At 43.4% G+C, this 12,561-nt stretch overlaps 1 protein-coding gene across 1 annotated transcript in view; it reads left to right on the forward strand.

The window, feature by feature from the left end:
• Positions 1-12,561, forward strand: part of STAB2 (stabilin 2) — an 82,282-nt gene that overhangs the window by 13,455 nt on the left and 56,266 nt on the right. Inside the window, exons 8-17 of the mRNA XM_036401077.2 lie at positions 56-252; positions 996-1,129; positions 5,880-6,013; positions 7,573-7,655; positions 8,312-8,461; positions 9,764-9,907; positions 10,675-10,737; positions 10,855-10,974; positions 11,608-11,661; positions 12,350-12,430. Of these exons, the coding sequence (XP_036256970.1) occupies positions 56-252; positions 996-1,129; positions 5,880-6,013; positions 7,573-7,655; positions 8,312-8,461; positions 9,764-9,907; positions 10,675-10,737; positions 10,855-10,974; positions 11,608-11,661; positions 12,350-12,430 (1,160 nt within the window). The remainder of the gene's footprint in view (positions 1-55; positions 253-995; positions 1,130-5,879; positions 6,014-7,572; positions 7,656-8,311; positions 8,462-9,763; positions 9,908-10,674; positions 10,738-10,854; positions 10,975-11,607; positions 11,662-12,349; positions 12,431-12,561) is intronic.

Raw genomic sequence — 12,561 nt, forward strand, 5'->3', positions numbered from 1 at the left:
TTCAATTTTAGAACTGTGGGCAATGATCGATTTACTTCGCTCCTTTTTTCACAAGCTATCAACCCGTGCTCCAACAAGGTCTGTGATCCTAGTGCTGACTGCATTTACCTCGGGCCAAACCAGCACAAATGCACCTGTGGAGAAGGTTACACAGGGGATGGTCAAATCTGCCTGCCCATAGACCCCTGCCAGGCAGCACATGGGGGCTGCCCTGCACAGTCCAGCATCTGCATCTACGATGGTCCAGGAAAGGTCAGTGCAACTGCCCAAGAAGAAATAATGCTTCCTCTCCAAAAAGAAACCCTGGGGGAATGGAAACAGCTCCCAAGGAAATCAAATGCTATTCCTAGCTTTACCATAAGCCGTGCTGTTGACCAGGAGGGAGTCCTTTTAGCTCCTCTCTGAAAATAGGAATGGCAATAGTGTTGTTTTTTCTGGGACTGTTTTGGCTCTGATTTGCCTCCCCAAAACGGAGGCAAGTGAAATAAATCTTCTCCCTGTTAAATTTTGTCTCTCTGACACAGGGGACTTGTAAAACCAGCAGGGTCCTTATACTGGTACCACATATACATGTCTAAATTTGGTTTATTTAGGAAAGAAGCAATCTGAGTCTTTGAAAACAATCAATGAACAGCACTTTACAAAGACTACATATTATTCATGGTGTTGGGAACTGGCTCCAGTTTTTGTATGTAAAACTCACACCATCAAAAAAGCAAGGCTTCAAATGGCCTGGTTTGCTTGGATACCCTGAAGAGCCAAAAAGGGACTTGATAATTCAGGGTTCTTTTGCAGTTCACAGTCATGTCTCAATGAAGCATACATGGCTAAAACACAAGCTGGTGTGTACAAATATAAGCTTCATATCTGAGTCTGAACTCACCAGGTGATTAACTAAGACACTGTGTTTCAAGCCCTAGTTTCAGAAATTATGCTGAAATCCACAATTTGTGCACAGCTAACTTTTTCTCCCCTCTCTCATCCTTCTGATTTAGTCCCACTGTGAGTGCAAGGAGCATTATACCAACTTTGTACCTGGGAAAGGCTGCAGCATGATGGACAGCTGTGAAACAAACAACACCTGCCACAAAAAAGCCAAATGCTTAACAGTTGCACCAGGACAGATTATGTGAGTCTTTTTGCTTGTGAAATTTTCTCACAGTTTCTCCCTCCTTCCCTAGTAAATGGGCTGCTAAAACAAAGCCTGTAGATGGACACCTCCTGAAGTTATCTTTAATGGCTTCTTTATCAAGGACAAATCACAAGATTTAATGGGGTTAGGGCCATTAACACAGTGATAGATTTCAGCAGGCCATTTGCTAATACCTCTTAAGTTTTATTTTTAAAGCACTCAGAGGTCATTTCTACACTAGTAAATAAAAGGGGCCAAAACCTCTTTTCTTCAGGGCAAGCAGCATTGTCTGTCTCACAGCTAAAGTCTCTTCCAAAACAGAGTAACTTTCTCTTGGCAGCTGTCCCTGGCACATGCTCTCCCTTCAACTGTGCCTGGGCACTGCCAGGGAAAATGCTCCTTGGTGTGGGCCAGAAACACGCCAGGCAGCATGCTGAAAATTAATCAGCATTAATTATGGGCTAGCACTGGAGCCCTGCCTCTTCTGAGTGCACTAATTCAGACACAACCAGGGAATCTGCCCCCCAAGCTGTGAAAGCAACACCAAGCCCAGCAGGTTCCTTAAAACCTTGAGTCAAGCAAGGGGGAAACTGCAAAACCTCTGTCAGACTTGGCTTTTGCTGTACAGAAATATGGCGCATGGATGTCAGGAAAAAGGCACTAAACTCCACAAAGCTCTCTTAAAACACAGAACTTGGCTCATGTGTTTCTACAGCCCAGTGATGGCAGGCACTGGGTTAAAGAGCTGTGCCTGAAATAGCAGTTTTTGGGAGCTGAGAGCTTGAACATGAAGGACAATACAGGCCATTTGTTGTAAGTTATGAACAGGTATCACCTAGATTCATAGGCAGAAAGCATTCTCTCAGGAGAGCATTCTCATTGCCACTCCTTGTGCCATCATGCAGCTTTCACTGGCAGGGTAGTACCAGCACCACTTCTGCATCAGATATTGTGCATCTCAGAGAAATTTATCTAGAATATCCCCTGGCTCTCTTCTACAGCAAAATGTGCTACTCAGACTGTTCACTACAGACTCACACAACACTTCGTATAGAGTACTGCCATGCTGCACAACAGCAGCTGAAATTTTGAAATAAAATTCCAAATCAGGAGCTTTTTTTTTTTCCCTAATTAGTCAATGTTTCACCATTGCAAAACAATTTTTGAAAGCTGAGAAAGTTTTGAGAATCTTAGAATTAAAATTTTATTACTGGGGATGGAAAAGAACAATAAAAATTCTCTGCACATAATTCATTTAATGGCACAAAAAGTACAGAAGAATAGAGTGGGATTGAAACAAAACTTGAGCTAAGGAAAATCCTTTATGAAAGAGGAACTTTAAAAAAGAAAAGCATTAATTTGTAAATGTGGGCACAAAAAATACGTTCCGGTAAATGACAGACTGTATTTTGGCTGCATCTCAGATTATAAATGCATTTTGGGAGGGCTTTTTTCGTAGTTTTTGTTTGTTTGTTTTCTAAAACAAAGAGCTATAACAGAGGCCCCAAAACTGCACTGTTTCCTTTCTATTTTTGTTTTGGTTTTTTTAAGGATACAGTTGTGCTATTAGCTTTCCTCACACAGACAGTTCTACTTTCTCCAGAACCAAATTATTTGTACAGGAATAAATCTCTCATACAGGCAAAGATGTAAAAACCCCAAACATTTGTTTTGTGAATATAACACAGCAACCTCCTCAAAAATCACAATTGCCTTTGTCTTATGTTCCCATGTAGATTTTTCCTTGAATGAGTGCTGACATTTTCTCTGGTGTAGCTTTAGCTACACATTAGCTGAACATTAAGCATGTTCAGCTTGCCCAGGAGCTAAGAAGCTCCAACCAGTGCAGAATTACACTGCATATTAGATCATAACCTCTCTGGTTTCCAAGGAGAGCTGCCCTACTGTCAGTTAAACTCTATTATTTTCTCTTAATGCCACTCTTATTTTTCCTCTAGGTCTTCAATGTGGAAATTAGTAGCTTCATAAACCAAAACTCTATTATATTATAGAGGGTTTTGGTAAAATGGAGACAGAAAGCTGAGCTTTTCTCTTCCAGAGAAATAGTTTTTTCTTCCCTGAATAAGCTGAAGTGGTGACAGTTCCCATCTTTTCCAGTCCTGCTGGCCTTCCCCATGCCCAGCCACAGAAAGTCAATTCCTCCATCAGAAGGAGTGAGGAAGCACACTGGTTGAAGGGTTCAATCCCATGCAGTAGGTGCCAATATGTAACTGCTCAATGCTTTCCTTTGGCACACAAATCCAAACTATGTCACTTGGATGCCCACTCAGTTATGAGCAATATTGTCCTCAGGACAGGAGTTTCAAACCATGCAGGCATTTCTGCAGTTCACTGTGGCCCCAGAAATGATAACCAAAAAAGTTATTATGTTTAAACACCTTCTTCTTTGTGAACATTGGATGAAAAAGAGAGGAGAGCTTTAGTTTGAAACCCAGATCTGATTTGTGCCATATTTCAAGGGTAGTCCCTTTTTTCAACTTTGCTATTTCTCAGCTCCTTTGAAGCCTCAGTTGCTTTCTTCTCTGTTCAGAAGTGGAAGGGAGCTACCTACAGCAATTCAGCAATATTTGCTCCACCAGAAAAAAATGGATCAGCTCCCAAGGAGCAGCTGTTCCTCTCTCCCAGCTGTAAACCCTTAATCCAGGCTCCACAATCATACTCTCTCTGCTCAAGAGATCCCCTTAGAAAGAAGTGGATTCACCCTCAGAATAGCATCCTAAAAATTTAGGTTGCTTTCAGACTGCCATTTTTACCCAGGATCAGATTCAAAGCTTGATACTCTTGGCCAAAATCTCAACACTCCTCTGAGCCTCAGTGCAGCTCCCCAGACTGCAGGGACTTGTGGGGACTTTCCAATAATGTTGCTCTCACTAGAGAAACAGCTGCAGCAGAGACCATGCATGGGAAAAAGGAGAGGGTCTGGCATCTGGCTGGTGCTGCTGTGGGGTGTTAGGGGCAGGGGTGGGGTTTTAACAACCAGCACATGCAAATGAGCAGTTACAGAAAGAGCATCTTTTGCTGACATGAAGCAATGTTTCTTCTCCAGTGATTAGGAAAAAAAATATCCAGAGAGATGAACCATTGTGCTTAGAGCGTATACGAATATTGAAAATGCTGCAGACTTAACTGGGAAGGGTACTGTTAATCCAGTGTCTGTCTGTCCATCTCATGGGCACTGTGATCTGGGTCTGCTTTAGACACCCAGAGTACTGGGTCAGGCACACCCCACTGCCACCTCCCGCAGGCTGGAGTCCCCAGGAGACAGACAGGGTGTTACATAGGAGATGCTATTTCCAGAAGAGAGACAGCAGCAGCAACACGTACATCTAAAAAAGCACAAGACTTTGCACTGCAGCAGAAAAAAACCAAAAAAAAGTACAAAGTATTAATGCCCAAAACTGTGGCATTTTAAAGGGCAGTGTAAAAAGCCACCACTTTGTTTTGTTGAAAGGAAAAAAACTTTTTCTACAAAACCAAGGCAGCTATTGCAAGGACTGATGAGCTGCTATCTTATAGTGGATATTTTTGCCCCTGACAAGGAGAGACTGATGCATCTGACTCCATCTTATTAGAAGGCTAATTAATTACTTTATTATACTGTATGATTCTATACTATAATACATACATCTCAACTGAATCTGCCAGGCACTCAACTTTGCCCAACAAACTCAACCCAACACCACTGAGTCTCGTGACTGTCAACCAACAGTCCCGACACACACACACACGATAGGCCCTGATAGGCCAAGGAAACAAAACACCATCACTTGGGGCAAACAATCTCCACATTGCATTCTACACAGGCACAGCAAATGAGATAAGACCTGTCTTTCCTTTCTCTGAGGTTCAGAGAATGTGAACCTCAGAAACATTCTTGGGAGGAACCGTGCCTTGCTTTTCTCTGTGAGGAGAAATGTGGCTACACCATCACCTCCCTTAACTACCATTAATCCTGCCAAATCCCACGTCACGAGTGAGCTCTTCACAAAACAGACTCCCTGCTGCAAGAGCCACACCTGGCCCATTTATGCTCTGCTCTCTCCTCACCCCCAAACAGGGTAGGTGTTGTCACCTTATTGCAAAAGTTCCATACTTTCTTGGTGATTTCTCATGGGCACCTCCTCGCAGCACTGACTCCTTCTTCTTCACAGCACAGCCAACAAACTCCAGCTCTCTCCTCACCCAGCTAACCCACTCTTTTATAGCACTCATCCTTACTAGACACAGCTGTGGCCTGTTAAGGGCAGGCCTGTTCCTAATCTTTGGTGTTCAGTACAGCTGCAACTCCTCAGGGGTGAGATTGCCTTCTGCACTACCTTTATTTTCTTACATTCTATCCCCCTCGTGGGTAAGTGCAGTAGATTTCTGGGGTCCAGCAGCCACAACACTTTTGGAAACAGAGGCTGCACATAGCCTCTATTCAAATGTCCTGCAGGACAGACACTGCTGCCTCTATTCAAATGTCCTGCAGGACAGACACTGCTGCCTCTATTCAAATGTCCTGCAGGACAGACACTGCTGTCTCCTGGCCCAGCTAACAAGAGCCCACCACACCAGGCAAGCAGCCACCAGGCTGCCCCACACACTGACACACTTCACAGCGTGCAGAAGCAGAGAGTTAGCCACAGCGCACCAGTGCTTCCTGGAAATGCCTTCAGAGGAGCAGTAGGTGACACCTGGTGCCAGTTTATTGAGAGGCACAGCTGAAATGCCAATCCCTTCCCAGGTGCACGTGCCAGGAGGGCTCAGTGGGGAACGGGTTCGTGTGCCATGGGAACATCGTGGAGCGCCTCCAGGAGCTGAATGCACAAGTGGGAGGACAGTGGCAGGGCAAGCTGACATCCAGCCTCCTGCTCCTGGGTGAGTGCCCTGGTTTGATAAAGAAGTGAGTTTTTTGGGAGGTTGTGGAGGTTCAGTAACTGAACACAAGCAGAACCCAGGGGGCTGATCCTGCCCTGTCTGCCCCCCACAGCATGAGAGCACACATGCTGCCCACTGCAAAGCACCTAAGACCATCTGAAGCTGCTCTGCTCCTCACACCATGAATGCAGAGTGCAAGAACTTCCAGGCAGAAGTGCTAACCCTGTTCCACAACCACTCACACATCGTTTAACATCACCAGTGGATTGTGCCCCACAGTGTAGCAAGTGGGGTTACCCTGCTTCTTCTCCCTGCCCCCATTGTTTTGGGCAAATGAGGTTTGGCCTAGAGTGACACACACTAGTCCATCAAAAACACTGGCATTCCCAGTTACCTGGTGAACTGAACAACCTAACAGCCTTCATCATCTTCTCTATGGCCGAACAGTTGAGGTATGAACAAACACTGCTAAAATTGAGCTGGATCTTTGACTTAAACTTGTAAATGTGGGGGAAAAAATCTTCTCTTTAATATAATATGCTCAGTCCCACGAGCTCAGTAATTAAAATAAACACCATGAACTCCTGAATAGAAGGAATAAGAATCCCCCATAGCTGGCCAAGGTCAAAACCTGGCAGAGCCTTTCATACTCAATGCTGAGGATCAATATCCATTGCCTCAGCAGTGAGAGTTCAGTTGCAAGTTTCTCTCTGCATTGCTCCTCACATGTCTGAAAAGTGCCCGGCATGCTGAATTAACAACAACCCAGATTTCATTTTAACTGCTTTGGCTAAGTTTTGGACATAAATATGCCACACGATCTACTTGCCAGAAGCTACAAAGACACATTAACCACTAACCAGGTTAACTTAAAACATGTTCACTCCACACTGGTGTCTTTCAAAAGCTAAGAATTTATAGATGTTTTGTAGGACAGCACATTAATTTTGAGATACATTCTCTGTACAATACATCTGTAACAACTGTAAAGATTTTTTCAGTTCTGATTTTATACCTCTAGAAAAAGAGCTGAATATCAGAAATATTTAATGCCTTCAGCTGCAGAACCAGTGGTCTCTCATGCTGCTGCCTTGGATACAGAAACAGCCTCTGGGTAGTAAATGAATCCTAATTAACTTTCAGTGCATCTAGTTTTGACTACCTGATATTTGCAGTACCAGCAGGTTATCAGCTGCATATTTCTCACCCCATAGAGACTGAACTGATTTAAATCAGAAGGCTGTCTTCCTGTAAGGACACATCCCCAAAGAAGCTGCTGGTTCTGTGTCCTTGCTCTGGCCTGCATGCCACAGAATCCAGGCTGCCAGAAGCATCCTGAAAGTTTTGCCTCATTTTGTATCAAATATGCAGCAGCACCTGGATTTCACATCCCATCTGTCTCTCATCTTTTAATGGCTTGTATTTTAGAACCTTAAATTAATATTTAATAATCAGATATTATTATTGCTTAATTCTCCCTTCACAGCTTTGCACAGTCCCTTTGGCAAGTGAGGTTTTCAATAGGCATTTAAACTTTTTTTATTCCCTCTTCTCATAAGAAAATACCTATGAATGGCAGCTGAGCACTCTGGGACCATTTACTGTGCTTGTACCAACAAACAAGGGACTCAAAGGCACAAATGTAAGTAAACAAGAGAAAAGGTTTCACATTTGGGGGATTTGGCTTCTGCAGAAATCTCATCTGTGTTATAAGTGTTTTGATTCAGCAGATACAAATAATTTGCTCTAGTACACTTCCAGTCACATTTAAATCTAGGGCCACAGGCTGCATTATTCTCACTTTAAAGAAAAACAAAATAATTTGGTAAGTTAGGGTGGAACACTGTCACACCCCAAGCTAAGTTTTGGGTTTTCTTACATGACCATGCTCAAAGTCTTTTCACTCAGCTGAGCCCGGGGTTAAACTAAGATCTGAATTGTCAGCAGCAAGGCCTGCAGGTCACCTTTATCACAAGGGGAATAAAAAAATAATGTCTTTAGTGAAAAAAACAAAAAAGACACTGACATGCAAGTAGCACCTTCCACTGACAGCAGGACAGTTCTGGAGGCGCCTGCTGCTCATGCTGGGACATAGGGGTACAATGTGAGCTGAACCAAAACCAAGAGTCTCCACTCTTTTCAGACTCCATCACCTCACTTCAGGGTAAAATACGTAATTTCAGAGTGTAACAACTGAAGAAAACAAAAAAGTATTCACCATGGTGTTTTTTGGTTTTTTTTTTGTTTTTTTTAATAAAGCCTCCATTGAAGTGAATCTCTGTTCCTCTGCTTTTCTAGGTACAGGATCTTCTGAAAAATAAACAGAAAGCCCAGTACTTCCTTAAACTCCATATTATTGCAGGTCAGCTGAACACCAGTAGCTTGACTAATGCTAATGCAATATATACATTGACTGGCAAGTCAGGAGAGATATCAAAGGGAGAAAAGGTAAGTGGCCTTCCAGCCTGCCACAGCAGGGACAGTGCTCTCTGTTCCCTCCACAAGGAGTAGGAAAGATCTTCTGCAGGGAGACATCAGGGTGAAGATAACTGGAATTAGGAAAAAACACAGCCATGGCCATGTACCACAAGGAGTTCAAGTCAAACTTGAAACCTCCCTGGCATCAAAGCTCCCACTAAAACCAGAAAAAAGTTACCTTTAGTCATGCATCAGCACTGAGTGACTTGGCAGACTAACACAGACTGGTCTTGAATGTTTGCTAAAATGATGTTACCTTAAACCTGCAGGTACAACTGAGAGAGCTGGGCAGCAGGGGAGGGGTGTTAAGAGAGCCCAGGAGAAGGAAGAGGCAGCAGGGGGAGAAAAAAACCACAGAGTTTATGCTGGAAACCTGTGAGCACTGCTCCCATGGAGCAGGCACTGGCTGAGCTGCAGGTCCCAGTGAGCATCAGCAGCCTTGGGACGAGGCAGCAGATGGAAATCCCAGCAGAGAGAGAACATGGGACAATTAACCATGGGAAATATATAGCAAAATTCAGCATAAGCCCAGATTACCCAATGTCTCTAATCATCAGGGCAGTCTGGTCCCACAGTTAAAAAAAAAACTTGTTCTCTGTGGATGATACACTAGATTTTATAATCTGGATTTATTGTTCTTGGCCCATTATGTGTCTCTTGATGGACTGGGCCTGTGTGGAGGCTGAAATCAAGTACCTATGCTTTGCAGTAGATCAGTGGCATCTGAACAGAGATATCTATTTTGTATGTTCAGTGAGTACACTCCATTTATAACAGGAAAATATTCTTGCATTTATAACAGGAAAATATCCTATCCTGAGCCCTGTTTGTTTCCTGAAGGCTTCAGTACACTGCAGAATCAGCAACATTTTGTTGTTTTAAATATACATTGAATATAGGGAAGTGGGTTAGACTCCCACAAGATTATAGGAGTTGACCTCTCCAGTACAGCAATATTTTAAATCATTTCCTGACAGATTTTTATTACTAGCTGTCATCACAACACTTTCAGGTACACTGAATTCCCCTCAGGGCCTGTCTCTGTTTCTGTTCTGAATTTTGCTGTCCTGAAGCTAAAGAATGTGATCCTGATCCAAAGGATTTTTTTCCCATTTCCTTGATAAATATTGGAAGCAATCTTTAGCCTCCCCAGATTTAAATTTTTTAGGTGTTGGCAACAAGAAGGGGTCTTAGAGTACATCCAACCTGTGTACACACTCTGCTGTCATTTCCTAATAAAGAATTCACTATCCATTGCCTGGTTTCTTTCAGGATAATCAGTTAAGGATTAGAATCCAAGGAGGAAGGGGGAAAGGAAAAATTTTGCAGGGAGATATTATTGCTTCCAATGGAATTTTGCACATTATTGACAAAGCCATGGACAACGTGGGGCCAACATTTGAGAGCAGCAAAGAGGTGAGCCATAAGTTACACACATGCAATGTCAAAATTCCTCTAAAAATAGTTTAATGTGATGTGAATGTGAAGGAGGGTGACTGACAGAAACTAAACAAACTCTGCTGAGCCGTTGCACATCAGCCCACAGAAGCAATATTCAAAGTGAAAGGTAAGGACACAGTTCCCACAGAAAACAGACCAAATTCACCCTTCTGCCAAGCTGGACCATGGAGGGTTTGGATGTTCTCACTGCATCTGGTTGGTTCCTTGGAAAATTGGCAGTCACGATCAGTGAATTTCACTGAATGCCAGAATCACACACTAAAAGGAGGAACATGTGTACAGATAACAGATTTCTCCACCCAAAGGCTAATATAAAAAAAAAAAAAAAGGTGATTTTAAATGTTTTGGGGTTTTGGTGCTCAGCTTATCATGCTTGCTTAAAAATTCCCTTCCTTACGTTACATTTTTCAAATATTTTACTCCTCGACCTTTTTTTTTTGCTGGGGATGAAGAGAAAAACCCTTTACCCATACACACACAGCTGTGTTTCCTGTGGCCACCCAGTATTGCAGGAAAAGGACAAAATATAACTATAAACCATCACAGCACCAGGAAAAATGTGCTGCCATCTCAATCATTTCCAAGCACCATCAGCCCCCCCCCAAATGAAATGTACTCAACCTGTAACAACTGAGACACAGTAAGTCAAGAAATGTCTCATAAGAACTGGCACTTATTTTATATTCCCAACTAAAGCAAATCTTACTTTTATCCTATTTCAGAAAACTATAATGTCATTACTTCAGTCTAATGGAAGATACAGCCAATTTGCATCTTTGATAGAGGTAAGGATCCATTAAAGCAATTACATAAGGCTACTTTCAGATGTTCTTGATATGTAATTTCACTTTTATTTTTAAATATTGATATGTAATTTCCCTTTTATTTTTAAACCAAAACAGAAAACTGGCCTAGGAGTGGATTTACAGCAGGACAACCAGGCTTACACAGTCTTTGTTCCAAGTAACAAGGCTCTGAGTAACATGAAAGCTGAGGTTCTGGACTACCTGATTTCTGCAGAGGTACAGTCTTTCCATAAGGCAAATCTTTCTCAGACAGCAGATGGACAGGAGATTGATACATGCATTGCCTAGCGTTCATCTGAATTAGCTCCTATGATCAAGGTTGAAAGCCAATATCTAACAATTAAAGATAAGACAACAACTAGAGAGGAAGAGGATCTGGAGTCTCCCATCACATGTAGGGATGATGTTCCTCTACATCAGGCCTCCAGTCCTCTGCTTTTGCCCAGACATCACAGCCTGGACAGACGCATGGCACAGCCCCAAAACCTCTCCTGAAATGCATCACCCTTGGTGGGAACAGTCAAGGGAAGCAGCTGCCACAAGGGTCCCACAGGATGGGAGTCACTGCCAGTGGGGTCCCAGGAGGTGGATATTGGTACCCTGTCCCCTGGACACCTCCTGCCTGTCCCAAAACAGATCCATGCCCTGGAAGGCCCATGTCAAAATAAAATGGGGTGTAGGGATGAGGGCATGGAATGCCAGGGTGCCTGCCGCTAGCTGAACACTGACCCAGAGGTTTTTGGTGCACCAGCCAGTGATGCTGTTCTCATGCCCATGTCCACCTCACAAGCCAGACTGGGTTTCTGAGGCTCATTTTGGGCTAAAAGAGCCTCTTTTCTGCCCTGGCAGGGTTCCTGGAAGCTGCTGGAGCTGGTCCGGTATCACATTGTCTCCAACACTGAGGTGAGCACAGCTGCTCTGCCAACCCAGGGTGCAGGGAACAGGAGACCCTGGCAGGGGCATTGTCTGGGCTGCAGGCATGAGTAGCAGGAAAAAGACTTTCTGGCACTAAAGTCGAGCTACCTCTGAGCCTATTCTGCTAAAATCAGTCTTCTGTTTTTCAGAAAGAGCTGTTTTTTCCTTCCTCTAAGCAAGCCCCTTGTTTTTCCTGGGGGGGAAGATGATCCCCACCCCAGTCTCTGTTGTGAGGAAGGAAGGAAAGAAGTGGCTGTATCTTAAAGAAAGGCTCAGTTTGTATAATCTCAGGTGGTCACTCCCAGCACAGAGAGTGGGAACAGAGGGAAACGTGAGAACCACGTGTGCCTTCATGGTACCAGCACCACCACAGTGGTCTATGCTTGCAAACAGGGCTATTTTTAAAGAAAAAAAATATTAACTTTAATTAGTGTTATAATTGGAAGAAAAATTAATATTCTTTTGAGCAATAAGGCCCTCACTTGCAGGAACCAGCAAGCTCAGTCACGATTTAATGGCACTCACTTTGTTACACAAGCTGGTTTGTCAATTGATGATAATTGTCACATTGATAATAATTTTCTTGCCCCAAAGAAAGTCTTTCCTGTGAAATCTGTCTGGATTTGAAAAGAGTAATGATATTACACTTGTCTCAACCAATTTATATTCATTTCAGCTAGAGGTTGCCAGCCTTGTCTCCACAGAGCACATCAGGACCATGGCAAAGCAGCTCATTCACTTTAACAGAACCAGCACTGTAAGTCACAGCCCTGCCCTGGGAGCAGCTCGCTCTGATCGAGGCAACTTTGCATGCAGGGGCAATAAAAAGGGATAGGGGAGACATTAGCAGAGGAATTTCTTGCTAAACTTCTCATTCCCACCTACTGT

This window comes from Molothrus ater, chromosome 5 (assembly GCF_012460135.2).
Source record: "Molothrus ater isolate BHLD 08-10-18 breed brown headed cowbird chromosome 5, BPBGC_Mater_1.1, whole genome shotgun sequence".
Taxonomy (NCBI): Eukaryota; Metazoa; Chordata; class Aves; order Passeriformes; family Icteridae; genus Molothrus; species Molothrus ater.